Below are 18,013 nucleotides of genomic sequence, written 5' to 3' on the forward strand. Positions count from 1 at the left end.
TTTATTGCATTGAAGCAGTGTCTGGGTAGACTGAGCAAAACAGAACGGGCCGCAGGTGGGCCGAGACCAAGCCTTAGGTAGGCCGAGACAGGGCCGCCGTTGGGCCGAGAACGGGCCGTAGGTAGGCCGAGACCGGGCCGCAGGTAGGCCGAGACAGGGCCGCAGGTAGGCCGAGACCGGGCCGCAGGTAGGCCGAGACCGGGCCGCAGGTAGGCCGGGACCGGGCCGCAGGTAGGCCGGGACCGGGCCGCAGGTAGGCCGGGACCGGGCCGCAGGTAGGCCGGGACCGGGCCGCAGGTAGGCCGAGACCGGGCCGCAGGTAGGCCGAGACCAGGCCGCAGGTAGGCCGAGACCGGGCCGCAGGTAGGCCGAGACCGGGCCGCAGGTAGGCCGGGACCGGGCCGCAGGTAGGCCGGGACCGGGCCGCAGGTAGGCCGGGACCGGGCCGCAGGTAGGCCGAGACCGGGCCGCAGGTAGGCCGAGACCAGGCCGCAGGTAGGCCGAGACCGGGCCGCAGGTAGGCCGAGACCGGGCCGCAGGTAGGCCGGGATCGGGCCGCAGGTAGGCAGACAGTCACCGCGACTTACTTGAGCCTCCTTTAGGACTATAAATGCCAGCATGCTCAGTGGCGTGTTCATGATTTAAAAGGGTTGTCCTGTTTGGACAAGGGGCTTGTCTGGAGGATGATGAGATGATTTTCGGGGGCTTTTTGTTGCTAGGACCCCCTCTGGAATCAGCTGTTTTTGACTGGGGAGCCTGGTGCTGAATACTCATTACCCAAATCAGGGGGCTCCCTCTATTAAGTCAGTTCTAAAGCAGACACCCCCTTTAACTGGTCATTTGGTCTTCAACTAGAAGGTTCATCCTGAATTGGTCGGGGGGGGGGGGGGTAAAAAACAGCTCCGTATTTACAGCCGTTTTTTGTTAAGCGTGCGAACGTAGCCTCACCGTCACATGTGGTCTGTTCTCATAGGAGAGAGGCTGGATTTTGCGGCGGCACCAAAAAGCTCTGCCTGGCAACATTACTGGAAACCGAGGCGGTGAATGCCACAGAGTACGAGCTGTATCACGCTATGGAAATAAAGATAAAAACAAAGCGCACATCGTGCCTGAATTTGTATGTATAACGAAAAAATGTATATGGTCAAGGGTACTGACCTGGTGATGTTATGCTAGGAGCACAACATCCCACACGTGCATTCAGAGGTAGCTCTGTCAGAGTCGGTTGCAGCCACAGTTCCCAGTCCGGAGATTTGAGGTTCAATATCCGCTGAATAAATCCAGTATAAGGAAAAAAAATCGGGGAAAACCAAGGGCGCAGCCGTATCCAGATAAAATTGTTTTTATTTTGTACATAGAACAACAACAAAAAGGATTGTGTTTCGAAGCCGTACCGGCCTCTTCGTCAGGTCAGAGTACAAGTGATTGTCCTACGAAAGCACACAGTTTATATAATCCAAAAAGCAAATGACTACCGGGTTAAATGAGAGGTCAGATTAAAAGGCGGGTTCAAACAGGTTGTTCTCAACGAAATAGGCCTGTTAACCCCTTAAAAACTTGTATATATATATAAACACATATATATATGTATCGATAAATATCAACCAAGTTTATATAGAATTAAAAAATAGTAATAAAAGTGTATGTATATACACAGAGAAAAAATTACATTAAAAATTGTTAAAACAATTGCATTCGAAAGAATATATCTAAAAGACATGGAGCATATACATATATATACACACACATATACGTCTATCTTAAAAAACACGTGAAAAGACTATCCAAAAAGATGTAACTTCCTATATGCGCTAATTGGAAATATACAAATAAATAGATAAATAAATGAATGCCTAGACATAAAAACAAATTAGTGCAGAAGATAAAAATGACATTAGGAGTGATCACATCATATATCTATATCCACTATATAAAAAGACAAAACGTGTTATGTAATGGTCTACTTGAATTCATTCAGACCTGTCGGTTTTAGTGTTTTTAATTTGTGGATAGAAAAATATATTGTAACAATCTGAATAACTAAGGTCTAATCAATAGGAAAAATGACTAGAAACAGCTCTCTTAAAATCACGGACAAAGACCATCCAAAAAGGGGATATGAATAAGATACTCTATATATACGCTGGATGAGAACATATAAGCACCTAAAAGAATACATATCTAGACATAGAGGAAAGTATTATGAAATTTATAAAGATATTTGGAAAGATCCCATTTCATGTCTACATACATTATATATGGAGCCAAAAAACTGCATTAAATAATGGTCTCATTGAGTTCGTTCAGACCTGCCGGTTTCAGTGTTTTTAATTTATAAATCCAAAATATTTCTTTTTTACAAAGAACGTTAAAACGGTCAGGGTAACTTACTGAGATCTGGTCGATTGGGGTGATAGTAAAACATGCAAAATTTCCCTCATGTGCTATAGTACAATGTCTAGAGACACTATGGAGCAAAAATTTATTTTTACAATTAAACCTATGTTTATTCAATCTACAATGTAGGGGCTGAATTGTCCTTCCTACATATTGAATACCACATATACAGTTTATAAGATAGATCACAAAGCTAGATCGACAGTTTAGCTTCGTTTCAATGTTAAATAATTTTTCTGTTTGGTGTGATCTAAAAGTATATGTTTTGTCCGTAATTGATTTACAACAAAGACATCTATTTTGTCCACATTTAAAGCTCCCCTTTTCTAATAGTGGGTCGTATAGTTGTATTTTTTGGGATGAGTCTTTTAAAAAAGACAGATTCACCCGACTTGGAGCAAGAATATTGGTCGGGGGGGGGGGTAAAAAACAGCTCCGTATTTACAGCCGTTTTTTGTTAAGCGTGCGAACGTAGCCTCACCGTCACATGTGGTCTGTTCTCATAGGAGAGAGGCTGGATTTTGCGGCGGCACCAAAAAGCTCTGCCTGGCAACATTACTGGAAACCGAGGCGGTGAATGCCACAGAGTACGAGCTGACCTTCCACCTGGAGATACGCGCACCCTACCTGTTAGCAGGTAAGTGACCGCCACACGGAGACAGCGGCAGCTCTTATAGGGGGGGTTAGTTTAGGAGAGACCCAGATAAGTGACACCGATGAGTTAAGGGTTAATCCTGACACTTCCAAATCTGTTCATATATCGTAGAGACAGGAAGAATTAGAAGAGCCCGGGAAATAGGAAGATACAATTTTGATCAAATGTTGAAGATTATCCTCTATACTGAGCCACAAAAAAATTTTTTTAATCCTTTCCATGCATTTACAATGAGAATTAAAGCAACTTTGCTGATAGTCTTGATGATCAATCTCCTATTTTATACAGTGCTATGTGTCTCCATGGTAACAGACTACAAACCAACCCTGTGTAGTCTGATCCTGCAGTCATGTCTTACTCTCTTCTTGATAACCCGACAGATGAGGAGGCAGATGGAGTTGAGTAACACATGACTGCAGGATCAGACTACGCAGGGTTGGTTTGTAGTCTGTAACCATGGAGACACATAGGTCTTCTTAGGGGCTGTATACAATAGGAGGTTTTTAATCAAGACTTTTATTTTTAGATGCATTGGAGGAGAAAAATAAAAATGGTTGCAAAAGGCTACACATACAGTTAGAAATATGATGAGCCACGGACGTCGCAGGCCCGAGCTACAGGTGGGTAGGAGCGGGTATAATGCCTCCTTGTTTCAGGTGTGGAGAGTCCCACGCATGAGATCCGAGCCGATGCCGACCCCTCAGCTCCGTCCGCCAAGAGCATCATGATCACGCTGGCCAACAAGCACACGTATGACCGCCCTGTGGAGATCCTCATCCACCCCAGCGGTAAGAACCTTCTGTCTGCTACAGTCCTGGAGGGACTCTGAGAGGGGGATGGGTGACCTCATCTGATGGGTAGTGGGGGTCCCCGGGAGGAGCGGTGCCTGACTCTTATCAATGACATACGATTTATATTTGAGTCTTCGCTGCCAGAGGACCGAACATATTGTCATCAGCACAGATGTTCTTCCACCAGATGTCGTTACAATGTGTCAGTAGATGAATGGAGGGAGGACGGGTCCGTTCATTTATGGTGATTAAACCTCATCTTCTGTGTCGCCGTCCTGCTACATCATGACTTCTTGCTTTTATGTATAGAGCCTCATCTGCCGCACATCCTCTTGGAAGACGGCGACATGACCCCCTACGAATATGAACAGTTCATAAGAGGAAAGAGCGACTTCATCCGAGGGACCAAGAAGGACCCGAGCCCCGAAAAAAAAGTAAGAGGGGACCATGAATGGCCAAGGAAAATTCTTAATTATAGGAACCTCCGGGCTTTACACCGTTCCTCCGTTTAAATTGACACATAATCTTTGCATTTACTGATCTTTAGTCGCGTCATGTCTTATGCTCCAGTCACATCCAAAGCTGCATTCAAACTTCCCATGGAGACAGAAAGTGTTTTATGTACGCTGTTGAGGTGTGAGACCTACCAAAATGCACCCACAATGCACCGTCAGAATTGTCAATTCAGCTCCGGATGCAACTGGAGTATAAATAACATAGCAACTTCGGGTCAGTACAAGAAAAATAAAGCAAAGTATTTGCAAAACTACTCAGCGTGATCTACGGATGAAACTTCAAGTTTTTGTAACTCATTTTTAATCAAGGTACAGTGGAAAGATATGCAATGATAATAAAAGGTTTTGTAATAAATCACTGTTTTCAAAATCCCTGATTGCTGTCAACAAATAGAAACATAATTTTTCACATTAGATCCAGTCCTGCTCACAGCTGCAGGTTGTTACAATGTATCAATGTAGATAAAAGCAGCCCGGGAGTCCTGGACAGGAAGATATGTGCAGTTGCTGCGTTTGCCGTGGATTGTCTACGGTGACACATTGTAACAAACCCTCAGCTGTGAAAAGTATTCGGTCAGGAGAGGTTTTCAGCCATCTAATGTAAACATGAAGGTTTCCATTCACTGACAGCGAGCTGTGTTTTGCAGAACGTTTCACTATGATGATTAGGGGTTAGTTACACGAGACTGTCTGTGATTGTTTATTGGAGATTTCAATGACTGTAATGACAAGAATAGAATCTTACAGCAGAGACTCCGTAATTAATCGTATCTCAGAGGGGTAATTACTTTTCACGCCTCTCAACACATTTTCCTCCTTATTGATAGACGGAGATAATCCGCAAGCGCCTCATTAAGGACATTTGTCATAACCCAGTAGTGATGCTGAACTTCTGTCCGGACCTGAAGACTACACAGACCGACCTCAGCAAAACCCAAGGAGAATTTATCTTCCTCATCGACCGCAGCGGAAGTATGAGCGGAGTCAACATCACCAGAGTCCGGGTAATGTGGGGGGCACCATCATATGTGAGGGGTTGTCACAGCCCCGCCCCCTGTTACTGACATCACTGATATATAATATAATTACACTGTGATCAGACATGAGATCCACACATCTTATATACAGTAACAGCTATTCATCTATTACTACTGACAACCAGCCTGTATATCATGTGTGAGAGGTTGTCACAGCTCCGCCCCCTGTTACTGACATCACTGATATATAATATAATTACATTGTGATCAGACATGAGATCCACACATCTTATATACAGTCACAGCTATTCATCTATTACTACTGACAACCAGCCTGTATATCATGTGTGAGAGGTTGTCACAGCCCCGCCCCCTGTTACTGACATCACTGATATATAATATAATTACACTGTGATCAGACATGAGATCCACACATCTTATATACAGTAACAGCTATTCATCTATTACTACTGACAACCAGCCTGTATATCATGTGTGAGAGGTTGTCACAGCCCCGCCCCCTGTTACTGACATCACTGATATATAATATAATTACACTGTGATCAGACATGAGATCCACACATCTTATATACAGTAACAGCTATTCATCTATTACTACTGACAACCAGCCTGTATATCATGTGTGAGGGGTTGTCACAGCCCCGCCCCCTGTTACTGACATCACTGATATATAATATAATTACACTGTGATCAGACATGAGATCCACACATCTTATATACAGTAACAGCTATTCATCTATTACTACTGACAACCAGCCTGTATATCATGTGTGAGAGGTTGTCACAGCCCCGCCCCCTGTTACTGACATCACTGATATATAATATAATTACATTGTGATCAGACATGAGATCCACACATCTTATATACAGTAACAGCTATTCATCTATTACTCCTGACAACCAGCCTGTATATCATGTGTGAGAGGTTGTCACAGCTCCGCCCCCTGTTACTGACATCACTGATATATAATAAAATTACACTGTGATCAGACATGAGATCCACACATCTTATATACAGTAACAGCTATTCATCTATTACTACTGACAACCAGCCTGTATATCATGTGTGAGAGGTTGTCACAGCCCCGCCCCCTGTTACTGACATCACTGATATATAATATAATTACACTGTGATCAGACATGAGATCCACACATCTTATATACAGTAACAGCTATTCATCTATTACTACTGACAACCAGCCTGTATATCATGTGTGAGAGGTTGTCACAGCCCCGCCCCCTGTTACTGACATCACTGATATATAATATAATTACACTGTGATCAGACATGAGATCCACACATCTTATATACAGTAACAGCTATTCATCTATTACTACTGACAACCAGCCTGTATATCATGTGTGAGAGGTTGTCACAGCTCCGCCCCCGGTTACTGACATCACTGATATATAATATAATTACACTGTGATCAGACATGAGATCCACACATCTTATATACAGTAACAGCTATTCATCTATTACTACTGACAACCAGCCTGTATATCATGTGTGAGAGGTTGTCACAGCCCCGCCCCCTGTTACTGACGTCACTGATATATAATATAATTACACTGTGATCAGACATGAGATCCACACATCTTATATACAGTAACAGCTATTCATGTATTACTACTGACAACCAGCCTGTATATCATGTGTGAGAGGTTGTCACAGCCCCGCCCCCTGTTACTGACATCACTGATATATAATATAATTACATTGTGATCAGACATGAGATCCACACATCTTATATACAGTAACAGCTATTCATCTATTACTACTGACAACCAGCCTGTATATCATGTGTGAGAGGTTGTCACAGCCCCGCCCCCTGTTACTGGCATCACTGATATATAATATAATTACATTGTGATCAGACATGAGATCCACACATCTTATATACAGTAACAGCTATTCATCTATTACTACTGACAACCAGCCTGCATATCATGTGTGAGAGGTTGTCACAGCCCCGCCCCCTGTTACTGACAACCAGCCTGTATATCATGTGTGAGAGGTTGTCACAGCCCCGCCCCCTGTTACTGACATCACTGATATATAATATAATTACATTGTGATCAGGCATGAGATCCACACATCTTATATACAGTAACAGCTATTCATCTATTACTACTGACAACCAGCCTGTATAAGATGTGTGAGAGGTTGTCACAGCCCCGCCCCCTGTTACTGACATCACTGATATATAATATAATTACATTGTGATCAGACATGAGATCCACACATCTTATATACAGTAACAGCTATTCATCTATTACTACTGACAACCAGCCTGTATATCATGTGTGAGAGGTTGTCACAGCCCCGCCCCCTGTTACTGACATCACTGATATATAATATAATTACATGTGATCAGACATGAGATCCACACATCTTATATACAGTAACAGCTATTCATCTATTACTACTGACAACCAGCCTGTATATCATGTGTGAGAGGTTGTCACAGCCCCGCCCCCTGTTCCTGACATCACTGATATATAATATAATTACACTGTGATCAGATATGAGATCCACACATCTTATATACAGTAACATCTATTCATCTATTACTACTGACAACCAGCCTGTATATCATGTGTGAGAGGTTGTCACAGCCCCGCCCCCTGTTACTGACATCACTGATATATAATATAATTACATTGTGATCAGACATGAGATCCGCACATCTTATATACAGGAACAGCTATTCATCTATTACTACTGACAACCAGCCTGTATATCATGTATGAGAGGTTGTCACAGCCCCGCCCCCTGTTACTGACATCACTGATATATAATATAATTACACTGTGATCAGACATGAGATCCACACATCTTATATACAGTAACAGCTATTCATCTATAACTACTGACAACCTGCCTGTATATCATGTGTGAGAGGTTGTCACAGCCCCGCCCCCTGTTACTGACATCACTGATATATAATTACATTGTGATCAGACATGAGATCCACACATCTTATATACAGTAACAGCTATTCATCTATTACTACTGACAACCAGCCTGTATATCATGTGTGAGAGGTTGTCACAGCCCCGCCCCCTGTTACTGACATCACTGATATATAATATAATTACATTGTGATCAGACATGAGATCCACACACCTTATATACAGTAACAGCTATTCATCTATTACTACTGACAACCAGCCTGTATATCATGTGTGAGAGGTTGTCACAGCTCCGCCCCCTGTTACTGACATCACTGATATATAATATAATTACACTGTGATCAGACATGAGATCCACACATCTTATATACAGTAACAGCTATTCATCTATTACTACTGACAACCAGCCTGTATATCATGTGTGAGAGGTTGTCACAGCTCCGCCCCCTGTTACTGACATCACTGATATATAATATAATTACACTGTGATCAGACATGAGATCCACACCTTATATACAGTAACAGCTATTCATCTATTACTACTGACAACCAGCCTGTATATAATGTGTGAGAGGTTGTCACAGCCCCGCCCCCTGTTACTGACATCACTGATATATAATATAATTACACTGTGATCAGACATGAGATCCACACATCTTATATACAGTCACAGCTATTCATCTATTACTACTGACAACCAGCCTGTATATCATGTGTGAGAGGTTGTCACAGCCCCGCCCCCTGATACTGACATCACTGATATATAATATAATTACACTGCGATCAGACATGAGATCCACAAATCTTATATACAGTAACAGCTATTCATCTATTACTACTGACAACCAGCCTGTATATCACGTGTGAGAGGTTGTCACAGCTCCGCCCCCTGTTACTGACATCACTGATATATAATATAATTACATGCGATCAGACATGAGATCCACACATCTTATATACAGTAACAGCTATTCATCTATTATACTGACAACCAGCCTGTATATCATGTGTGAGAGGTTGTCACAGCTCCGCCCCCTGTTACTGACATCACTGATATATAATATAATTACATTGTGATCAGACATGAGATCCACACATCTTATATACAGTAACAGCTATTCATCTATTACTACTGACAACCAGCCTGTATATCATGTGTGAGAGGTTGTCACAGCCCCGCCCCCTGTTACTGACATCACTGATATATAATATAATTACACTGTGATCAGACATGAGATCCACACATCTTATATACAGTAACAGCTATTCATCTATTACTACTGACAACCAGCCTGTATATCATGTGTGAGAGGTTGTCACAGCCCCGCCCCCTGTTACTGACATCACTGATATATAATATAATTACATTGTGATCAGACATGAGATCCACACATCTTATATACAGTAACAGCTATTCATCTATTACTACTGACAACCAGCCTGTATATCATATGTGAGAGGTTGTCACAGCCCCGCCCCCTGTTACTGACATCACTGATATATAATATAATTACACTGTGATCAGACATGAGATCCACACATCTTATATACAGTAACAGCTATTCATCTATTACTACTGACAACCAGCCTGTATATCATGTGTGAGAGGTTGTCACAGCCCCGCCCCCTGTTACTGACATCACTGATATATAATATAATTACACTGTGATCAGACATGAGATCCACACATCTTATATCGCGGTGCGTCACATTGTTATTTACTGATCGCACGTGAAATCCTTCCTGAAAATCCTAAGCAACAACCTTGTTCTGTCCACACCTGAGCCCCCACACTCCCTCCTGGTAACCGCAGCCCCAGCCATTATAACATCATTTCCCGGGGGCTTCGTCTCGCTCTTCTGTTGACCCAGCTTTTCCATGGAGACGCAGCTCCGTTTCTCTGGTGATGACAGAGCAGCCGTTTTATTACTGGAAATGTGAAAACGCTCCTGAGATGTGGGATCGCACCTTGTCTGACTTGTTGGAGGCATCTGAGGGCGCAGCTATTATACTGCAGGGAGTTATCAAAGAACATTTCCTCTATAATAACCCAGTGTATATAAACCATTGGGTTGTTCTTCCATGAAAAATTCTGTTCCCTGACGGCAGATGTCGGGGAAAGAAGGATCGGGCATGTTAGACTTCAATATACCAGATTCTTTGTTTCCGTGGTTCATGCCAGAGGAGTATGTAGAAGGGGACAGAAGTGTCTGGAAGGAGGGGCCGGAGGAGTCTGGAAGGAGGGGCCGGAGGAGTCTGGAAGGAGGGGCCGGAGGAGTCTGGAAGGAGTGGCCAGAGAAGTCTTGAAGGAGTCTGGACGGAGGGGCCGGAGTAGTTTGAAGGAGGAGTCGGAGTAGTCTGGAAGGAGGGGTCGGAGGAGTCTGGAAGGAGGGGTCGGAGGAGTCTGGAAGGAGGGGCCGGAGGAGTCTGGAAGGAGGGGCCGGAGGAGTCTGGAAGGAGGGGCCGGAGGAGTCTGGAAGGAGGGGCCGGAGGAGTCTGGAAGGAGGGGCCGGAGTAGTCTGGAAGGAGGGGTCGGAGTAGTCTGGAAGGAGGGGCCGGAGGAGTCTGGAAGGAGGGGCCGGAGGAGTCTGGGAAGAGGGAACAGAGGAGTCTGGAGGAGGGGACAAAGGTGTCTGCAGCGGCTTATTCTCCTCTTTCCACTGAAAACACATGGTCGCTCGGCGGAGCTGATTGTGCCTGTATACGGGTGAGGCGGAAAGAATAACTGTCGGTCGAATGAGCGATTAGGTAACGGCTGGTTAGTGTATGGGCAGCTTTAGTGGTAAATACTGTTTAGGGCCGGCATGTAATAAAAGGCGTCAGGCAGCGAAGAGTTAAATTCTCCCGATCGGGCTGTGGAGAGGGTGGCAGAGACGTCTTGTGGGTTTAGAGAGGAGCAGCTCTGAGCTTCTCCCCGTGTGACCCCATTAGCTGGCACGGTCATCGGGCGGCCGGGCTGGTATTTCCCTCCAGGGATCTCTCAATGTCAGGAGCGCGGGCCGCTCATCAGACCCGCAGCAGTCCAGGAGCTGGGAACGTGAAGAGAAAAATCCACTCAAAAAACACGATTCCTCTACAGCTACTGGCGGCTTATGATGTCATACTGACTCTGATCACACTGATCATGAGGATAGATGGAGGGTAGTCACAGCCCCGCCCACTACAATCATACTTGGGCAGGGGTGTAGCTATTACGGGCAGTTGTAGTTCCGCACTAGCTGGAGGTTGCAATCCTTTGGTTTTCATAACTATGGGGGCATAACCACTACCCCCTCCCAAGTGTGGATTCACATTTGATGTTTAGTTGACACTTGAAGGGGAACTTCAGCTGGAATAAAACCTTGTTTCCCATTGTGGTCATTCATTAGGGAGCCGTAGTAACTTTCTTCTCTGCTGATCTCCAATCTCTAGTAGTCACAGGCCACAGCCTGAGAGATTCTGATGACATCATGTCCCGTTCTGGCAGGCGCGGTGTTGTCAGCGAGACCCGGATCTGAAGCACCAACTACATCAATATCTACATCCTGCCTGGCTTTACTAGTGGTAGTGATGTGGATGGTGATTTAGAGCCTCACAGGGTCTCCACGAAAACACTGACAGAAGGGACATGATGTCATCAGAATCTCTCAGTAGTGCAGCCTCAGGATTTAGGCCTGTGACTTCAAGCAATCAGAGCTCAGCCTACAAGAAAGGTATTAAGAAAGCGTTTTCACACATTTTATGGACTTTTTAGTTTCTTCTGACAGGTCTCCTTTAAATCTGCGTGAGGGAATTCAGGGCATGTCAGAGGGGGACCCCTATATGAACCCCCACTACTTTGCATACAGAGGAAGAGACAATGGTAGAAAGAAAGAGACACCAAGCCGTGAAGACAGGAGAGGGATGAACTGAGACAGACAGAGAGAGAGGACGAGATGACGAGGCTGATACATTGTGACAGCTGGAGACTCCATGCAGCCCTTGTAGGAGCCAAGAACATCTGAAGACACGTGTAAGGAGCGCACAATAGACACATAGAAGCCCCCCCACCCACGTGGCATCTCCCCTCAGCGCGCTCCCCCCTCATCTGCACCCAGCCGTTATTATACAGGCAATAACTAAATGTATAATTATATCCAAAGCCTAAAATATAATTAACACCCGGTGTCGCTTCCTGCAACCAACTATTGAAGCGGCGGCGTCTGCGGGATACGGGAAATCCATTAATGAGCAAATAGAAGGTTAGAAACGTCTCTAGAAATAGAATGCAGACCCCCCTATAGCGTGGGACCGTTAACCCCTCACTAGCTACATGGAATATGTCTTCCTAGTATATATAGGAGGGTATATAGGGGAGAGAGGGGCCTTCAAACCTGAAAATGGTGCCCCCTGGTGGTGATGGTTGACGCAACCACAACCTGACCCCTTCACTGCGCAGGAGGGCACAGTGGGAGCTCGCTATTCCCATCTCTGTTTACTAGTGTAAAGGTCTCTGTATACGGGGAGGTGTATACATGTTCACAGCATCCATAGGGAAAGTAGATAGGGCTAACCTGGGCTGGGGCCCCCAATCTCCATGGGCCCTGTAGCAGCTGCAGATTCTTCCTCGCATATCTCCTTACATTCATCTCATCATCTTCTGATTGTATTAATGCTTTCTCTCTTTAATTGCTTTGTAAAGAGGGACTTTTAATCCATAAGATTTTATTCATTTGCATATAATTAAAGAACCCCCCTCGCAGCGGCCGCAGTTACCAGCTAAATTGGATTTGACAGAAGGGAAAATGTCCTCGTTTTTCGCAAGAATCCCTGATGTACCCACTTAAACTAATGTTGTCACAGCTGTTATCCAGAGAGAAACAGAAGGGTTAATTGGAGGCATAATGAAAACCGACTGTTCACGTGCGATCACCATGGTACAGGTTACATATAGAATTAATCTACATACACAGTGGAGCCACTGTGCACATACATTACATTACTTATCCTGTACTGATCCTGAGTTACATCCTGTATTATACTCCAGAGCTGCACTCACTATTCTGCTGGTGGAGTCACTGTGCACATACATGACATTACTTATCCTGTACTGATCCTGAGTTACATCCTGTATTATACTCCAGAGCTGCACTCACTATTCTGCTGGTGGAGTCACTGTGTACATACATTACATTACTTATCCTGTACTGATCCTGAGTTACATCCTGTATTATACTCCAGAGCTGCACTGACTATTCTGCTGGTGGAGTCACTGTGTACATACATTACATTACTTATCCTGTACTGATCCTGAGTTACATCCTGTATTATACTCCAGAGCTGCACTCACTATTCTGCTGGTGGAGTCACTGTGCACATACATGACATTACTTATCCTGTACTGATCCTGAGTTATATCCTGTATTATACTCCAGAGCTGCACTCACTATTCTGCTGGTGGAGTCACTGTGCACATACATGACATTACTTATCCTGTACTGATCCTGAGTTACATCCTGTATTATACTCCAGAGCTGCACTCACTATTCTGCTGGTGGAGTCACTGTGTACATACATTACATTACTTATCCTGTACTGATCCTGAGTTACATCCTGTATTATACTCCAGAGCTGCACTCACTATTCTGCTGGTGGAGTCACTGTGTACATACATTACATTACTTATCCTGTACTGATCCTGAGTTACATCCTGTATTATACTCCAGAGCTGCACTCACTATTCTGCTGGTGGAGTCACTGTTTACATACATTACATTACTTATCCTGTACTGATCCTGAGTTACATCCTGTATTATACTCCAGAGCTGCACTCACTATTCTGCTGGTGGAGTCACTGTGTACATACATTACATTACTTATCCTGTACTGATCCTGAGTTATATCCTGTATTATACTCCAGAGCTGCACTCACTATTCTGCTGGTGGAGTCACTGTGTACATACATTACATTACTTATCCTGTACTGATCCTGAGTTACATCCTGTATTATACTCCAGAGCTGCACTCACTATTCTGCTGGTGGAGTCACTGTGTATATACATTACATTACTTATCCTGTACTGATCCTGAGTTACATCCTGTATTATACTCCAGAGCGGCACTCACTATTCTGCTGGTGGAGTCACTGTGTACATACATTATATTACTTATCCTGTACTGATCCTGAGTTACATCCTGTATTATACTCCAGAGCTGCACTCACTATTCTGCTGGTGGAGTCACTGTGTACATACATTTCATTACTTATCCTGTACTGATCCTGATCTCGTGCCCGCAGGATGCCATGCTCGTCATTTTAAAAAGTCTGATGCCAACATCACTCTTCAATATCATCAGTTTCGGTTCAGCGTTCAAGTCCTTGTTCCCCTGTAGCCAGAGCTATAATGAGGTGAGTGCTGTGTACGATTCTCTGTCAGACACATTGGCGTGGTGTTATCTATTGTAGCCAATCAAATCACTGCTTTAATTTTAATAACCTTTACTGTCAGTAACAGAGCTGGTGTCTGATTGGTCGCCGCAGGCCGCACGGCTTTGTTCATGCGCAGTACAGTGGAATCGATGGAAGGATCATTGCTCAGTTATGACGGCCTCCGCTGATAATTTATATTCTCGGAAGAATAAACAGGAATCAAAGTTTACTTCTCATATACATGATATCTATATACATATACATTTTATCAGTATGTAACATGGCAGCAGAGATAGCGGGGACAGATCGCCACCTGCTGGTCAGAACTGGTCACATCCCTCTAGTGACTCCTCTCTGTACAATAACTTCACGTTACAATGGCCGCAGTATTTGGTTGACTCATCGTTTATTTCGCAGTAGATGTAATGGGCCTATGTGAGATTAGAAGGGGGATGGGCTATGTTTGGTACTTGAGTGGGACTGAGCTGCAATACCAGGCATAACCATGGATAGGAGTGGCGCTGTTTCGCAGTAAAAAAAGCAGAGCCTTCTGTCTAATCTCAGACAATCCCTGGAGCTGGAGACTTTTACAATAACCCCGTATTACATGGGGCAACGGTTCATGTGTCTAGTGTTTAAGATGCAACGTTTTGGGGGCTTTACAACAAATAATCACCGTTCTATAGAGGAAAGGTGGCCAGGTTAAGGTCTGTAGGGCCACTGGGAAAATAATTATGGGGGACCTCCTCTTATATTACAAAGTATAGACTTTCATACAGTGCAAAAAGATTACAACCATACAGTTTCTAAATATTAGCGCCACACTATGCATACATTACACTATACAGCACCAAAATAATAGTGCCTTAAAGGGCCTACGTATGTTGCCATACTTTGCAATAAGAATACAACCATACCGTTTCTACATAATACTGCCATACAGGACACATATAATGTCACCATATAGCGAGCAGACAACAGTTACATACTGTGCCTACATAATACTGCCATACAGGACACATATAATGTCACCATATAGTGAGCAGATAACAGTTACATACTGTACCTACATAATACTGCAATACAGGACACATATAATGTCACCATATAGTGAGCAGATAACAGTTACATACTGTGCCTACATAATACTGCCATACAGAACACATATAATGTCACCATATAGCGAGCAGATAACAGTTACATACTGTGCCTACATAATACTGCCATACAGAACACATATAATGTCACCATATAGCGAGCAGACAACAGTTACATACTGTGCCTACATAATACTGCCATACAGGACACATATAATGTCACCATATAGCGAGCAGATAACAGTTACATACTGTGCCTACATAATACTGCCATACAGGACACATATAATGTCACCATATAGCGAGCAGACAACAGTTACATACTGTGCCTACATAATACTGCCATACAGGACACATATAATGTCACCATATAGCGAGCAGACAACAGTTACATACTGTGCCTACATAATACTGCCATACAGGACACATATAATGTCACCATATAGCGAGCAGACAACAGTTACATACTGTGCCTACATAATACTGCCATACAGGACACATATATTGTCACCATATAGCGAGCAGATAACAGTTGCATACTGTGCCTACATAATACTGCCATACAGGACACATATAATGTCACCATATAGCGAGCAGACAACAGTTACATACTGTGCCTACATAATACTGCCATACAGGACACATATATTGTCACCATATAGCGAGCAGACAACAGTTACATACTGTGCCTACATAATACTGCCATACAGGACACATATAATGTCACCATATAGCGAGCAGATAACAGTTACATACTGTGCCTACATAATACTGCCATACAGGACACATATAATGTCACCATATAGCGAGTAGACAACAGTTACATACTGTGCCTACATAATACTGCCATACAGGACACATATAATGTCACCATATAGCGGGCAGACAACAGTTACATCCTGTGCCTACATAATACTGCCATACAGGACACATATAATGTCACCATATAGCGAGCAGACAACAGTTACATCCTGTGCCTATATAATACTGCCATACAGGACACATATAATGTCACCATATAGCGAGCAGACAACAGTTACATACTGTGCCTACATAATACTGCCATACAGGACACATATAATGTCACCATATAGCGGGCAGACAACAGTTACATCCTGTGCCTACATAATACTGCCATACAGGACACATATAATGTCACCATATAGCGAGCAGACAACAGTTACATCCTGTGCCTACATAATACTGCCATACAGGACACATATAATGTCACCATATAGCGGGCAGACAACAGTTACATACTGTGCCTATATAATACTGCCATACAGGACACATATAATGTCACGATATAGCGAGCAGACAACAGTTACATCCTGTGCCTATATAATACTGCCATACAGGACACATATAATGTCACCATATAGCGAGCAGACAACAGTTACATCCTGTGCCTACATAATACTGCCATACAGGACACATATAATGTCACCATATAGCGAGCAGACAACAGTTACATCCTGTGCCTATATAATACTGCCATACAGGACACACATAATGTCACCATATAGCGAGCAGACAACAGTTACATACTGTGCCTACATAATACTGCCATACAGGACACATATAATGTCACCATATAGCGAGCAGACAACAGTTACATCCTGTGCCTATATAATACTGCCATACAGGACACATATAATGTCACCATATAGCGAGCAGACAACAGTTACATCCTGTGCATACATAATACTGCCATACAGGACACATATAATGTCACCATATAGCGAGCAGACAACAGTTACATCCTGTGCCTATATAATACTGCCATACAGGACACATATAATGTCACCATATAGCGAGCAGACAACAGTTACATCCTGTGCATACATAATACTGCCATACAGGACACATATAATGTCACCATATAGCGAGCAGACAACAGTTACATCCTGTGCCTACATAATACTGCCATACAGGACACATATAATGTCACCATATAGCGAGCAGACAACAGTTACATCCTGTGCCTATATAATACTGCCATACAGGACACATATAATGTCACCATATAGCGAGCAGACAACAGTTACATACTGTGCCTACATAATACTGCCATACAGGACACATATAATGTCACCATATAGCGAGCAGACAACAGTTACATACTGTGCCTACACAATACTGCCATACAGGACGCATATAATGTCACCATATAGCGAGCAGACAACAGTTACATACTGTGCCTACATAATACTGCCATACAGGACACATATAATGTCACCATATAGTGAGCAGATA

General features: G+C 43.6%; 1 protein-coding gene across 1 annotated transcript in view; it reads left to right on the forward strand.

Annotated features, from left to right (window-relative positions):
- VWA5B1 (von Willebrand factor A domain containing 5B1) overlaps nucleotides 1-18,013 on the forward strand; it is a 126,878-nt gene that overhangs the window by 63,382 nt on the left and 45,483 nt on the right. The window contains exons 5-9 of the mRNA XM_075840487.1: nucleotides 2,904-3,034; nucleotides 3,709-3,840; nucleotides 4,153-4,277; nucleotides 5,186-5,362; nucleotides 14,529-14,639. Of these exons, the coding sequence (XP_075696602.1) occupies nucleotides 2,904-3,034; nucleotides 3,709-3,840; nucleotides 4,153-4,277; nucleotides 5,186-5,362; nucleotides 14,529-14,639 (676 nt within the window). The remainder of the gene's footprint in view (nucleotides 1-2,903; nucleotides 3,035-3,708; nucleotides 3,841-4,152; nucleotides 4,278-5,185; nucleotides 5,363-14,528; nucleotides 14,640-18,013) is intronic.

This window comes from Rhinoderma darwinii, chromosome 10 (assembly GCF_050947455.1).
Source record: "Rhinoderma darwinii isolate aRhiDar2 chromosome 10, aRhiDar2.hap1, whole genome shotgun sequence".
Lineage (NCBI taxonomy): Eukaryota > Metazoa > Chordata > Amphibia > Anura > Rhinodermatidae > Rhinoderma > Rhinoderma darwinii.